At 37.9% G+C, this 12,280-nt stretch overlaps 1 protein-coding gene across 8 annotated transcripts in view; it reads left to right on the top strand.

Annotated features, from left to right (window-relative positions):
- npas2 (neuronal PAS domain protein 2) overlaps nucleotides 1–12,280 on the top strand; it is a 59,782-nt gene that overhangs the window by 39,537 nt on the left and 7,965 nt on the right. For 7 of the 8 annotated variants that reach the window (XM_028466523.1, XM_028466525.1, XM_028466522.1 and 4 more), the window contains 14 exons: nucleotides 639–793; nucleotides 885–976; nucleotides 1,218–1,307; nucleotides 3,126–3,246; nucleotides 5,112–5,225; nucleotides 5,327–5,445; nucleotides 6,999–7,081; nucleotides 7,174–7,280; nucleotides 7,387–7,534; nucleotides 7,713–7,797; nucleotides 9,283–9,409; nucleotides 9,546–9,637; nucleotides 10,182–10,268; nucleotides 10,526–10,741. In XM_028466523.1, the coding sequence (XP_028322324.1) occupies nucleotides 639–793; nucleotides 885–976; nucleotides 1,218–1,307; nucleotides 3,126–3,246; nucleotides 5,112–5,225; nucleotides 5,327–5,445; nucleotides 6,999–7,081; nucleotides 7,174–7,280; nucleotides 7,387–7,534; nucleotides 7,713–7,797; nucleotides 9,283–9,409; nucleotides 9,546–9,637; nucleotides 10,182–10,268; nucleotides 10,526–10,741 (1,636 nt within the window). The remainder of the gene's footprint in view (nucleotides 1–638; nucleotides 794–884; nucleotides 977–1,217; nucleotides 1,308–3,125; nucleotides 3,247–5,111; nucleotides 5,226–5,326; nucleotides 5,446–6,998; nucleotides 7,082–7,173; nucleotides 7,281–7,386; nucleotides 7,535–7,712; nucleotides 7,798–9,282; nucleotides 9,410–9,545; nucleotides 9,638–10,181; nucleotides 10,269–10,525; nucleotides 10,742–12,280) is intronic. The other variant, XM_028466529.1, reaches the window with a different exon arrangement.

The raw sequence follows: 12,280 nt of genomic DNA on the forward strand, positions 1-12,280 counted from the left end.
TACCGATATTGCAGCCTTGCATATCGGCCGATACCGATATTGATCCGATATCAGCATGAATCATACATGCTTTTTTATTGTTTTATTTTTTTTTTTTCTTAATAAAAAAATAATAATTACTTACTTTGTAGTGTGGAATGTTATAAAAGGTTTGATCAAGTGATGTCACTCAAACAGAGAAAAATAGTCAGTAACAGTAGGGATGAGAAAAACTGACCTTTTTATTATTAACAGATTACATACATTTTAACCTTCAACATAATATCTACAGTATTCTACAATTGAATAAAATAAATAAAAAAATGAATTTGAAAATTCGTTTTTAGGCTACTATCGGATCGGGACACCCCATAAACTACCCATATACAAGTTATTATTATACTATAGGCTACCTATATACAGATGAACACAATAGTTAATATATTAATAAGGGTGGAGAATTCACCTATATTGTACATAAAACCAAATTTCTATACATTTTTATACCCATACCCAATGTCTTTTCACTTATATTATTACACATTATTTGCTGCGTTTTACAATTCTTACTATGTTTTCAGTTATAAGGTCAGTTTTTTTTGTATGGCCTTGATTTTATGTCCTGATTTGTAATGGTCGCTCTCACTTGTTGACTGCAGGGCATCTCGAAACAAATCAGAAAAGAAAAGAAGAGACCAGTTCAATGTGCTCATTAAGGAGCTGTGCACCATGCTGCAGGGTCAGGGCTATCCACGGAAGATGGATAAGTCCACCATCCTGCAGAGGACTATCGACTTCTTGCAGAAACAAAAAGGTAAGGAAGTGTCGCGCACTCAGTAAAAGTGTTCGTCGTTTGTAGCATTTATGTAGCATTTAGCGCTAACGCATGTCCTGCATTTTCCCAGACATCACTGCGCAGAATGACACCTGTGACGTGAGGCAGGACTGGAAGCCTTCGTTCCTCAGTAATGAGGAGTTCACCCAGCTCATGCTCGAGGTAAACTTCACTTTCCATGTTTCATTTTAGAATATTTGTGGAAGATGGCCTTGATTTAATCCAAATATTATTGTCTTTTGTTATGGCTCATTTGTGCAGCATAGGTTTGCAAACATCCAAGGCAGAAATTGTGTGATTTACCTCACAGATGGTGTTAATTTGTGTAACCACACATTTAAAAATGCTGATGAGGCAGGCACATTACTGACATCTACATCCGCAATTCTTCTCCTTTTTGCAGGCTCTAGATGGGTTTCTAATTGCATTAACCACAGATGGCAACATCATTTACGTATCTGACAGTGTGTCTTCACTCATTGGCCAATTACCGGTAAGTGAGAGAATTTGTCACTCAAATCCGTTTGTGTAACAGCTGTGATTGCAGTTTAAAACACTCGTAAATAAGGAGCAGAGCTTTTCTTTTGGTGGCATCAAAATAACTGGAAAGTATTTTATGAGTCCTATGATTTTCTCCTCTGTATTTTGCTGCCAGGCTGTGGAAGCTGTTTATTAAAAAGAGTACATGATAAACCTAAAACTGAAAATGGAGCTTCCCATTGGCTAAACATTAGCAGTTATACACAAAGCAAACGTACCCACAGTAATGTATAGGATATTTGGTAGTTTTCAGTCAGTGGTATTCGATCATGGATGTCAAACTCGTTTTAGTTCAGGGGTCAAATACGGAGCAGTTTGTGCTTAAGTGGGCCATAGATTTTATGCAAGAAAACGAGTAATTTCAACATTATTGTGTCATAGTTTGCTCTTCTACATATACATAAAAGACAAAAATGTAAGAAACCGACCATATAAGTGATAGACATCAGTCCCAACAGGATCTTCACTTTAAATTTCCTACATTATGTGACCAATTTATATTTAATGAAGAGTTTTTTCAACAGTTACACATTAAAAATGACTTAAATCATGCGATATAAGCATTGGGAAAACTCTATTGTTGGGTTTAATTTACACAATGATTCATGTTTTCTCTGTCATTTTCACTCTCTCCTACGGGCCGAATTGGATGCTGCAAAGGGCTGGATTTGGCCCCCGAGCCATGAGTTTGACAGTTGTGTATTAGATAAACCCAAAAACCTTTTTCTTTTTTTTTTAATTTTATGAATGTATTTAAAATTGTTAGACATGAAATGACACTTAAGTTGGAATGTGTCTTTCAAAACATGCCACACCTGTTAAATAAAGAAGCAACAAGACTTAATGGCACATCACTTATTTCTGTTTATTCATCATATTTAGAAATATAATTAAATGGTTTTTAAACAACAAGGTTTGCATCACATCTTTACCTGCTTGCGAAAGTGTGTTGAAATGAAAACAAAATGTCAATTCAAGCCCTTAATAAAATTTGATTTTATGTAATAATATTTTATACTTATTTTGTTTTCATTAACATTCAGGCAAGTGGATTGTAACTTTTATTGTGATAGTATATACATCTGTTGATGCCTATATCGAGGGCTGCAGCATTCAAACATCCTGTAAAGCTACTGAGTTTTCTTTGAAAAGTGCTAAATAAAACAGATTTGCAATATATATATATATATATATATATTATTAATAGGGTAATCTATTGATTAGTCTATCCAATGGAAGTGAGTAATTAATAAGTATATTTTTGCTTAATTCAGTGAGTTAATTAAAACTATTTCATAATTATAATATACAGTTGAAAAAAAGATCGATCACTTAATAATACTTTTTGAGAAAAAAAAAAAAAAAAAACTTTTTTCCAATATTAGTAGAAAAAAAAAAAAAAAGTTGTTGCAAAATATTCCACTACGTGTGGTGCCAATCTAAGAAAATGTAGGCATTGTCAGAAAGAAAAAAAAAAACAATAACAAAACAAAGCATTTAATTTGAAATAAATGTGGCTTCGAGGCAGCAAAAATTCCTCGATAATTTTTTGTAGTCAAGGTATTTCAGGAGCCTTGGAGCTCTTTTCATAACTTTATAATCTGCGTCAATATTGCTCTTCAGCCTTGGTATCCATGGAAACCATCCAGACTCTGATGCAATGATTCCCAGGCTCTTTGGTGCTGATGTCACATTTTTTAAATAGTTGTTTACCATGAGTCCATCCCTATAGGCTGATCTTCCCTCCTATTGTGTATTTTTTTTGCCTCAGTCAGATATGGTGGACCAAAATATCCTGAATTTCCTCCCGGAGCGTGAGCACGGAGAGGTGTATAAGCTGCTATCATCCCACATGCTGATGACTGACCCCATTGCTGCTGACTTCCTTGACAGTGAGTATCCTACGGAGCGGGCTCTGTGCTTACACTGTGTCTGGGTCATCAGATCACACTGAAGGTCAAGGCCTGGGGATTTCTCTCAGTGCGTGTTAGAAGATCAGAAGTTCAGCATGAGAGAGAAACACTGTGGTGTTTACTGACCAGGAAGTGTCCATTTCTTCAGTTTTGTTTCTTGTGTCAGGTCCTATTCTATAAATATAAAGTCCAAATGTAAGTCTTGGTATCATTCTCGCAGCTAATACTGGTATGAATGAATCTGAATGAATTAACGAACCCTGTTTACAGACCAAGTTTCTGTATTTGGGTCTCCACTTTATTGGATTGGTGATTCTGTAACTATGATTAGACTGTTGGCTAATAATAGGAGCTAGCTTAGTTTAATAGGTACGACTTTGGAACACTGTTATGTTAGTGTGGTAATCCAAAGCAATGTAGTATAGCAGGTTTAGGACACTGACCTTAATCCAATGTCTCTATTGGGGTATTCTTGGTAGGCGAGGGTGAGCCGTGTGTCTCAGTTTATCCTCTGTTGTCTAAATAACAGACTGTGGCAACGTCACGTCTCGGTTGATTATGTGTTTGGATTGACAGCATACAATAGACATTTATTAATACTTCATTGGAATGGAATAATTATCATACTATAATATTTAGTTCATATTTTATGAGGAAGTAAGGATAGTAAATGCAGTAAATAAGGTATTAAAAGTGCAAAAAGTTTAATGTAAATGAGATATAATAGTGGTGATTTAGTAAATTCCACTTCTTTCAACTCCTTTGGTTTCTTTATTAGGTTTTTTTTTTTTTTTTAGCGTATTTAAATTAATGCAAAGGTCATTACTTTTAATTTCACAAAATAGGATGCTTAGAAAAATTAATTTTGGGGAGAAATATTGCTTTTTTCAATGTCAATATTGCTTTTTTAATGTTGAAATTGCAATATATTGCAAATCTATATTTTTCCCACCCGTACTATGATCTAGTGATGCACAATATTGTTTTTTTTGGCCAATATCCAATACTGTATGTTGATATTTTATAGCTCATTTGGCCTATAGCCAATGTTGATACTGATATTTTTCCCTTCACACCTAATTGCAGACATCATCTATAGTAGTTTCTGTAGAAGAATTAAGACACAGAATTATTCTCTTTATTATTTTGACTCGCAGGCAAATGCAGACACAAGGTGGAGCTGAGAATGATGTAACATCAGAAGTCATTCCTTGTACAAAATAAGAAAAAATACTTAAACGTTTGTTTTATGAAACGTCATATTTATTCATGACAATTGTTTTTATCCAAACAGTGAATATACTTGTAGCTTATGCTCCTTAAAACAGTTGTAATTACCTAGTTATCTATTTATATGTTGTGAAAACTGTATTTTTATAAGATCCAAACATTCTGTGGCATAGCTTTATATGAGGAAAAGAATAAAACCATTTGGAAATTGATAAATTCAGTGAAAAATTATAATTTAAGATTGTTGATTCCCTCTTACCTCCATTGGGGCATCTACATATATGATGTCTGTGGGTTGATGAAGGAAGGAAGCCAATATATCAAACCGACATATCTGCGGAATGGCCAGCATCCGATACTTAATTTTAAGGTCGATATCGGCTAATAACGGGCCCATAATATTGTGCTTCACTACTACTATAAACTTAATGCTGATTTTCCTCTCACAAATGTTTAGACTTTTTAAAGAACTTTATCAGAGGCGTTAAACAGGTTGATTTCCAAGATTCATGCTGTTTTTGGGTGACACTAAACTCCACTCAACAGTGTAAAACTAATGTAACAAACACACATGCATACATACGGTGTCTTTAAATGTGCTTTCTTGTTTTTAGGTAAGGCACATATTGAATTTTTCTGCCACCTAGCGAGAGGTAACATCGACCCAAAGGAGCCACCTGTATACGAATACGTCAAGTTTGTTGGAGATTTCAAGTTTCATAACAATGGTGAGATTCTACCTCCAAAATATTTACCGCATACAATGAACTGTTTTTATTTCATTTTCTTTTGTGATGAGCTCACAGCACGTTTTAATCTCTCTTCCCAGTGCCTCTGTCTTCTTGTAACGGGCTTGACCTAACGTTACCAAGAACTCTGCAGTCATCCCTGGAGGAGCAGGTCTGCCTAATTGCTACAGTCCGACTAGTCACTCCACAGTTTCTTAAGGTACCACCTATCCTGAGTCGCACACTGTTCCCGTTGTTCTTTATTTGATGTGGCGTATGTCTGTTTTGGTTGGAATATAAAGAAGTAAACCATGCGTCACTGAAAGTAATCCCAGTTAGCATGGCAACAGTGAGCAGAGGGTTGTTGTTGAGGAGTGGCATGTTGTAATCCACGCTGACTCCATTATGTCATGCACTCTGGAAATGTCTTGACGCACATAGGTTCACCCAGCACAGCGTGTACCTTTTAGCTTTTGGCGGGTTGCATCTTTAGGATAGGTCACCATTTAATGGTGCTCTGTGATTTGATACCTAAACACACTGACCTTACGTCACATTTGCACTCATTCAGCTTTTCTATGGTCCGCTCAAACCACGGTAACATGTTTCTGTACTTATCCCCTCGCTGACATTAAAGAAATGTACGAAAAGGCAAAGCTACATTATGGGCTCAGAAAACTCTCCACTGATTAGAGCAATGGGCCGCGGCATCAGGCTGTGTGAATTTTCGCCTTTTTCAGAGTTTGTGGTCGTAACAGGAAGTATGAAAGAACATGCAACAGGAACTTTAATGGCTTTAACCGTACCTTAAACCTGTGTTTGTCGTTATGTTTGAGCTACTTGACACCAGTTGAAATGTGACTGGTAGTGTAAAAAGACATTTACTGTATTAGAGTTAAGTAATAGGATTAAAACAGCATTATTAAATCATTGTTAAATACTGTCATCCTCTAATAAATTGGTAAATGCTAGCTATACACACACAGCTGTGACTGTGTGTGTGGACGCACTTGTGAGTGGCTAATGTGCAAACAATATCAGTTGTTAAAATTATTTAATTTGTCATATACCTTTGTAATTTAAAAGCTATAAATATATATAATACAACAAGAAACTAAAAAAATAGTTATTTGCTCATGTATAATCTCCATCAAAGACTTTAATTGTGACAAGGAAGCAGTGGAAGTTAGTTTTCCATGTGTGTGGCAATTGACAACATGCTAACCAATAAAGAGATGGCGATTTGTTAAGCCTTACTCAGCCTCTTTATTTTGTTTTTATTATTTATTGGTATCTCTTATCACTCAAGTTCCCATAAACAGGAAGTAATGATACATTTTTCCTTCTTTTTGGATGGACCTTTTATTTGTCAGTTTTTTTCAGCTTGAACACTTCTCCAAAGTGTGAAACATTTACAATCCACCATTATTCTGATATCTATACATATGAATGTCTATTTGAGGAAAATAGGTGAAAGGATGTTATCCCTTTACTATTAAACACGTTGTTGCTCTGTGTAATCATATTTGGACCATTTGAAGACGCAAATTAAACTGTGTGAGATGGATTTATGTAAGAAAGCTGAAGACGTATGATAATAAAAATCCACATAAGAAGTCACTGATGATCGACAAGTTCAAACCTGACCTTTATCACGTTGTTAATGCTAACCACTGCACAAGTGCCTGACCTGTCGTCTTTTTATTTAAAGTATGTTTAAAATGATCTCTTCATCATAAGTATCTAATGTTGATGAGTTTTGTTTTTGTTTAGGATTTATGTAATGTTGAAGATCCTTGTGATGAATTCACCTCCAGACACAGCCTGGAATGGAAGTTCCTGTTTTTAGATCACAGGTGATGCATCGTCACAGCAACCAAACAATTATCAGAGTTTCTGTTTCTGAAAAATATGTTTGCTTTACCTTTAAATACCTCTCTCCTTTCAGAGCATCGCCCATCATCGGCTATTTACCCTTTGAGGTTCTCGGAACTTCGGGGTATGATTACTATCACGTGGATGACTTGGAGCTAATAGCACAGTGTCACAAGCAATGTGAGTAACTTCTTCTATAGACAATTTGACAAATGTACAATATTCCCTAAAGGATTACAATCTGAGGCCAGCACTAATGCATGCTTTGTTTTATTTTCTTCTTCAGTAATGCAGTTTGGAAAGGGCAAATCTTGTTATTATCGCTTCCTGACCAAAGGTCAGCAGTGGATTTGGTTGCAGACTCACTACTACATCACATACCACCAGTGGAACTCCAAGCCTGAGTTTATCGTCTGTACTCACACTGTTGTCAGGTAAGGCATGAGGCTCGGGTTAGGGATGTGTATCATGATTATTTAAACTTGATGAACAATGAAAATAATAATAAATCATTTTTTGGAAAATGTGTACATTGGTTTGCTCACAAGTGCAATGACAGTAAATCATATTTCAATTCCTGCCACATCAACCTTTGACATGTGTTGCTCTCAGTTATTCTGAGGTGCGAGCTGAAAGGAGAAGAGCTTTTGGTCTTGAAGAGCTGTCTCCACCTGAGATCGCTCCATCGTCCGTGAAGGTAAGAGCAAACAGGCCTGTTTTACTCAGCATCAGCGTTCTCACCAGGAATTGTTCACTGCGTAGGGGGATCGCGTGGCGCGGGAGCGAGTGGCGCTTGCTCGAGTGTTGTAATGGGGTCTGTCCTGCCCGGTAGAAGCCAGTAGCCTGGCCTGTTGGTAGATGACTGTAGTCTGGCCTGGTAGTAGATGGCTGTAGTCTGGTAGTAGAAGGCTGTAGTCTGGTGGTAGAAGGCTGTAGTCTGGTGGTAGAAGGCTGTAGTCTGGTGGTAGAAGGCTGTAGTCTGGTGGTAGAAGGCTGTAGTCTGGTGGTAGAAGGCTGTAATCTGGTGGTAGAAGGCTGTAGTCTGGTGGTAGAAGGCTGTAGTCTGGTGGTAGAAGGATGTAATCTGGTGGTAGATGGGTGTAGTCTGGTAGTAGATGGGTGTAATCTGGTGGTAGAAGGCTGTAGTCTGGTGGTAGAAGGCTGTAGTCTGGTAGTAGAAGGCTGTCGTCTGGTGGTAGAAGGCTGTAGTCTGGTGGTAGATGGGTGTAGTCTGGTGGTAGATGGGTGTAGTCTGGTGGTAGATGGGTGTAGTCTGGTGGTTGATGGCTGTAGTCTGGTGGTAGATGGGTGTAGTCTGTTGGTAGAAGGCTGTAGTCTGGTAGTAAAAGGCTGTAGTCTGGTGATAGAAGGCTGTAGTCTGGTGGTAGAAGGATGTAGTCTGGTAGTAGAAGGATGTAATCTGGTGGTAGAAGCCTGTAGTCTGGCGGTAGAAGCCTGTAGTCTGGCGGTAGAAGGCTGTAGTCTGGCGGTAGAAGGCTGTAGTCTGGCGGTAGAAGGCTGTAGTCTGGTGGTAGAAGGCTGTAGTCTGGTGGTAGAAGCCTGTAATTTGGGCCTGCTGTTAGTAGCCTGGGCCTGGTGGTAGAAGCCTGTAGCCTGTGCCTGCTGAATGAAGCCGATGTCTCTTGAAGTCTGAATATGTTTCAACCCAACAGTATTCACCTTTATGCGCGCACATGTAGAATGATTCGTTCTGAGAGCAGCTTCATGCGTCGCTACATGCTATGTCTGGTTAAAGCACACTGTTTATATTGGACGGTAATTATGGTTACCAAGCGGAGGATGCACACAGGAAACATTGGGGGCAGTTCAGTAGCTGCAGGGGTCGGGGTCCTCAGGTGAAGACGGGAGCATCTGAGCAAATTGCCTGTATTAAATAGATGGTGTGGCTTATGTATGTGTTTGTCAGTTATGTAAATTAAAGAGAGAATTTAAACAACCCGAGCACACCTGGAAGTCCCTTTTGTGTCCAAGTGTGCAACAATTATTACGACGGTACCGATTAAAAAAACAACAGACTGAAAACAGAAAAAAACAACAGACGTAGGGGGCGACTTAAAAAATTACAACGTCGTGGGCCTTTACAGCACTGGTGAGAACCCTGAGCGTTGATGTCCCAAAGCTCAGAGATGGTGAGAACTCAGAGACTGCTGCTGTGTTTCAGGCCCAGGAGTTGTATCTAGACATCTGCTCCACACTGGATGCTCCCCGAGACAGAAACAGTGGTGCACGCTCCGTGTCCTCCCACAGTTCACGGAAATCCTCCCACACGGCGTTGTCGGACTCTGCCTGTAAGTATTAGAGCTTCAAGGTTTTGATTTACTGACTAGTTTTGATCTTTTAAGAAGAACACTCACAATCCAACTGAACACACGTTGAAGTGCTTCACACATGTTTAATGTTGGCCCGTTTCTTCTTATTCTGCAGCAGCTAACTCCTACACAGAGGCCTGTACACCATCGTGGCAGTCGGCTTCCATTGCAGCAGAAAAAGCCAGACTCCAGCCTGGGAGTTCAAAGGTAAATTCAATAGTTAAACTTAAAAAGAGACCAATATGTTATATATTTGCGTCATACCAACCCATTGTTCCTCAAGTCAAAGTTACTTAAATTTGAAGATGTAATCATTTTTCAAACAATTCAAATTGTATTTAAGGCCAAGATAAAATGATTACTGGAAAACATTCAAAAGCTCTTTAGTGAGAGGGAAGGGGTTTAAAAACTAGGAAGTAAAATTACTTAATCAAGGAAAAGCTTTTGTGTTTCAGTATGTGGAATAAGATTCTGGAACTGTTTGCCAATGGAAATAAGAGTGTCCAAATATCAAGCAATTTAAAAGAGGGAAGCCATCTGCATCACATCTTTTGTTTATTGTATTATTGTTTCTAGTATTATTGCATTTGCAATTTGTTTGAAATAAAAAAACAATATAATCAAATTTACCCAAATTGTTCAGGGTTGTTTCCTGGAGATTGGATTTAAGGACAATGCAAAAAGAAAAAAGTCAAAAGAATTCCTATTTTGTGTGAGATTATGAAACTTCCCCTGTTTTTTTCACCTGTAGAATTTGCCTCAAAGACAAAATTCCTTTGACCTTGTTCCTCCAATGAGCCTCCCTCTTTCTCCTACCTGCAGCAAGCACTCTACACTGGTTAGTGTCTAGACTTCCTCACCCGCCTGCTGCCTTCCTCTCCTTTATGTACAATGATGTATTGTTATGTCTGTTCCTGCTTTTTTAATTGTTTTAGCTACTACTTGTAATTGTTTCTCAGCCTTGTTATACAGAATTTAAAGCCTGAAACTCTCATGTTACTTATGTTAAACTTAGCATTACTTTTGAGTTGAATGACCCGAAGAAACGGATATGTCATTTTCCTCATTTGTTTTATCTAATTCCTCACTTCCCAGCAACAGCAATCGCAGCAGCAGCAGCAGCAGCAATCTCAGCAGCAATCGCAGCAGCAGTCGTCCTCCATGTACGAGCTACCGCAGCCTCAGCTTGGTGTGATGAACCAGCTGAAGGAGCAGCTGGAAGAAAGGACACGTATTCTACAAGCCGACATCAAGACGCAGCAGCAGGAGCTGCACGACATCAAGGAAAAGCTTCATCTCGCTAATCTACAGGTAGGACAACAAAGTTTGTCTGTGTCCGAATAGTCCCTCCTATCTCCTTTGATATCATTAGACCGTTTGTTTTAAATGCATAGATGCATACAAAATTTTTGACATTCCACCTAGAATGTTTTATAGACTTATATAACATACTTCTTCTCTTACTGGAAAATGTTTGATTGGATGCACTGACACATTGGATGTATTGACACAAGCACTTACCTCATCGAATTGACATCCATGACATTTATTTTATTTTATTTATCCAGGTTAGCCACATCATGTTTTGTTCTCATGCACGTTATTTTGAAAATGTGTTCTTTGATATGAATAAAAAAAAGAACCTAGTTTGATCTTTACACGCGTTTTTGTACTTTTTTATTGCATGGGAGAGATGCCCTCCCCCCAAAACAGTAACTAAGTAACTTTTACTCTGACTACATTTTAAGTCATCTACTTTTTACTAGTAGATTTTTACACCAGTAATAACTTTAATTCTACTTAGATAGATTTTTTCTGTTCTCTTTCCACCCGTGGTTGTGACCTAATGTTTTGCAGTGAAATAGCACCTCCTGCAGGCTCCACCAAATAACTGCCTGACCTACATACAGTAAACCAGAAGCTGTCAGTTGTCTGTTTCATGTCAGCAGCTATTGCAGTTATGAAGGCAGTTCAGTGTTGGCATTTCGTTCCGCCGAGATCTACAGCACTGTGCAGCAGCTTTAGAAAAAAATGCTAGCCAATTAGCTTCTCTTTTCTACATTCCTGTTCTCAAACAGGTTTCTAAAGCTTTTTTTCTCCCAAGCACAGGACAGAAAACTCACTGAGGAATGCAGTGCTTGCAAAAAATGTCACTGCACTGGAACAAAACCTTCATATGTTCTGCATGAGACGCAGAAATGTAATTATCATTAAAAAAAAAAGTGTTGGAAATTAAGGCTAATTGATTTTAGTAAAAGATCTATCGTATTTTTCGGACTATTAGGCGCACTTAAAATCCTTTAATTTTCTCAAAAATCGACAGTGCGCCTTATAATCAGGTGCGCCTTATGTATTAAATTAATATGTCAAAATGTTTTAGTACAACTTTGGTAAACTATGAAGCTGCACTGCTTGATGGATTTTTGGCGCTTCAGGGCTACCGTAGTCAGACGCCTCGTGGAGTGATATGTACCAGTACTGTGCTTCAACATACTGAACTGAAAACATGAGTGTAATGTTTTATATTTTATGTGTTAAACCTGAACAATGTTGAGAGTTATTAATGAGTTGAATAAAGTTTGACTTATCTGACTATTTTGTTTCGCTTAATGCGTCTTAATAATAATAATGATAATAAAAAACCGGTGCGCCTTATGTATGAAAATAGACCCAGTCAGACCCATTCATTGGTAGTGCGCCTTATAATCCGGTGCGCCTTATAGTCCGAAAAATATGTTTGTGATTTCAATTTGATTCGCGATATTTTTCAAATCAAGTTTCAGTGCAATATTCACAGTGTACAGTAACATTTACCAACATTACAGAAAATTACATCATACCATGACAACA

The sequence above is a fragment of the Gouania willdenowi genome, chromosome 14, assembly GCF_900634775.1.
Source record: "Gouania willdenowi chromosome 14, fGouWil2.1, whole genome shotgun sequence".
Lineage (NCBI taxonomy): Eukaryota > Metazoa > Chordata > Actinopteri > Blenniiformes > Gobiesocidae > Gouania > Gouania willdenowi.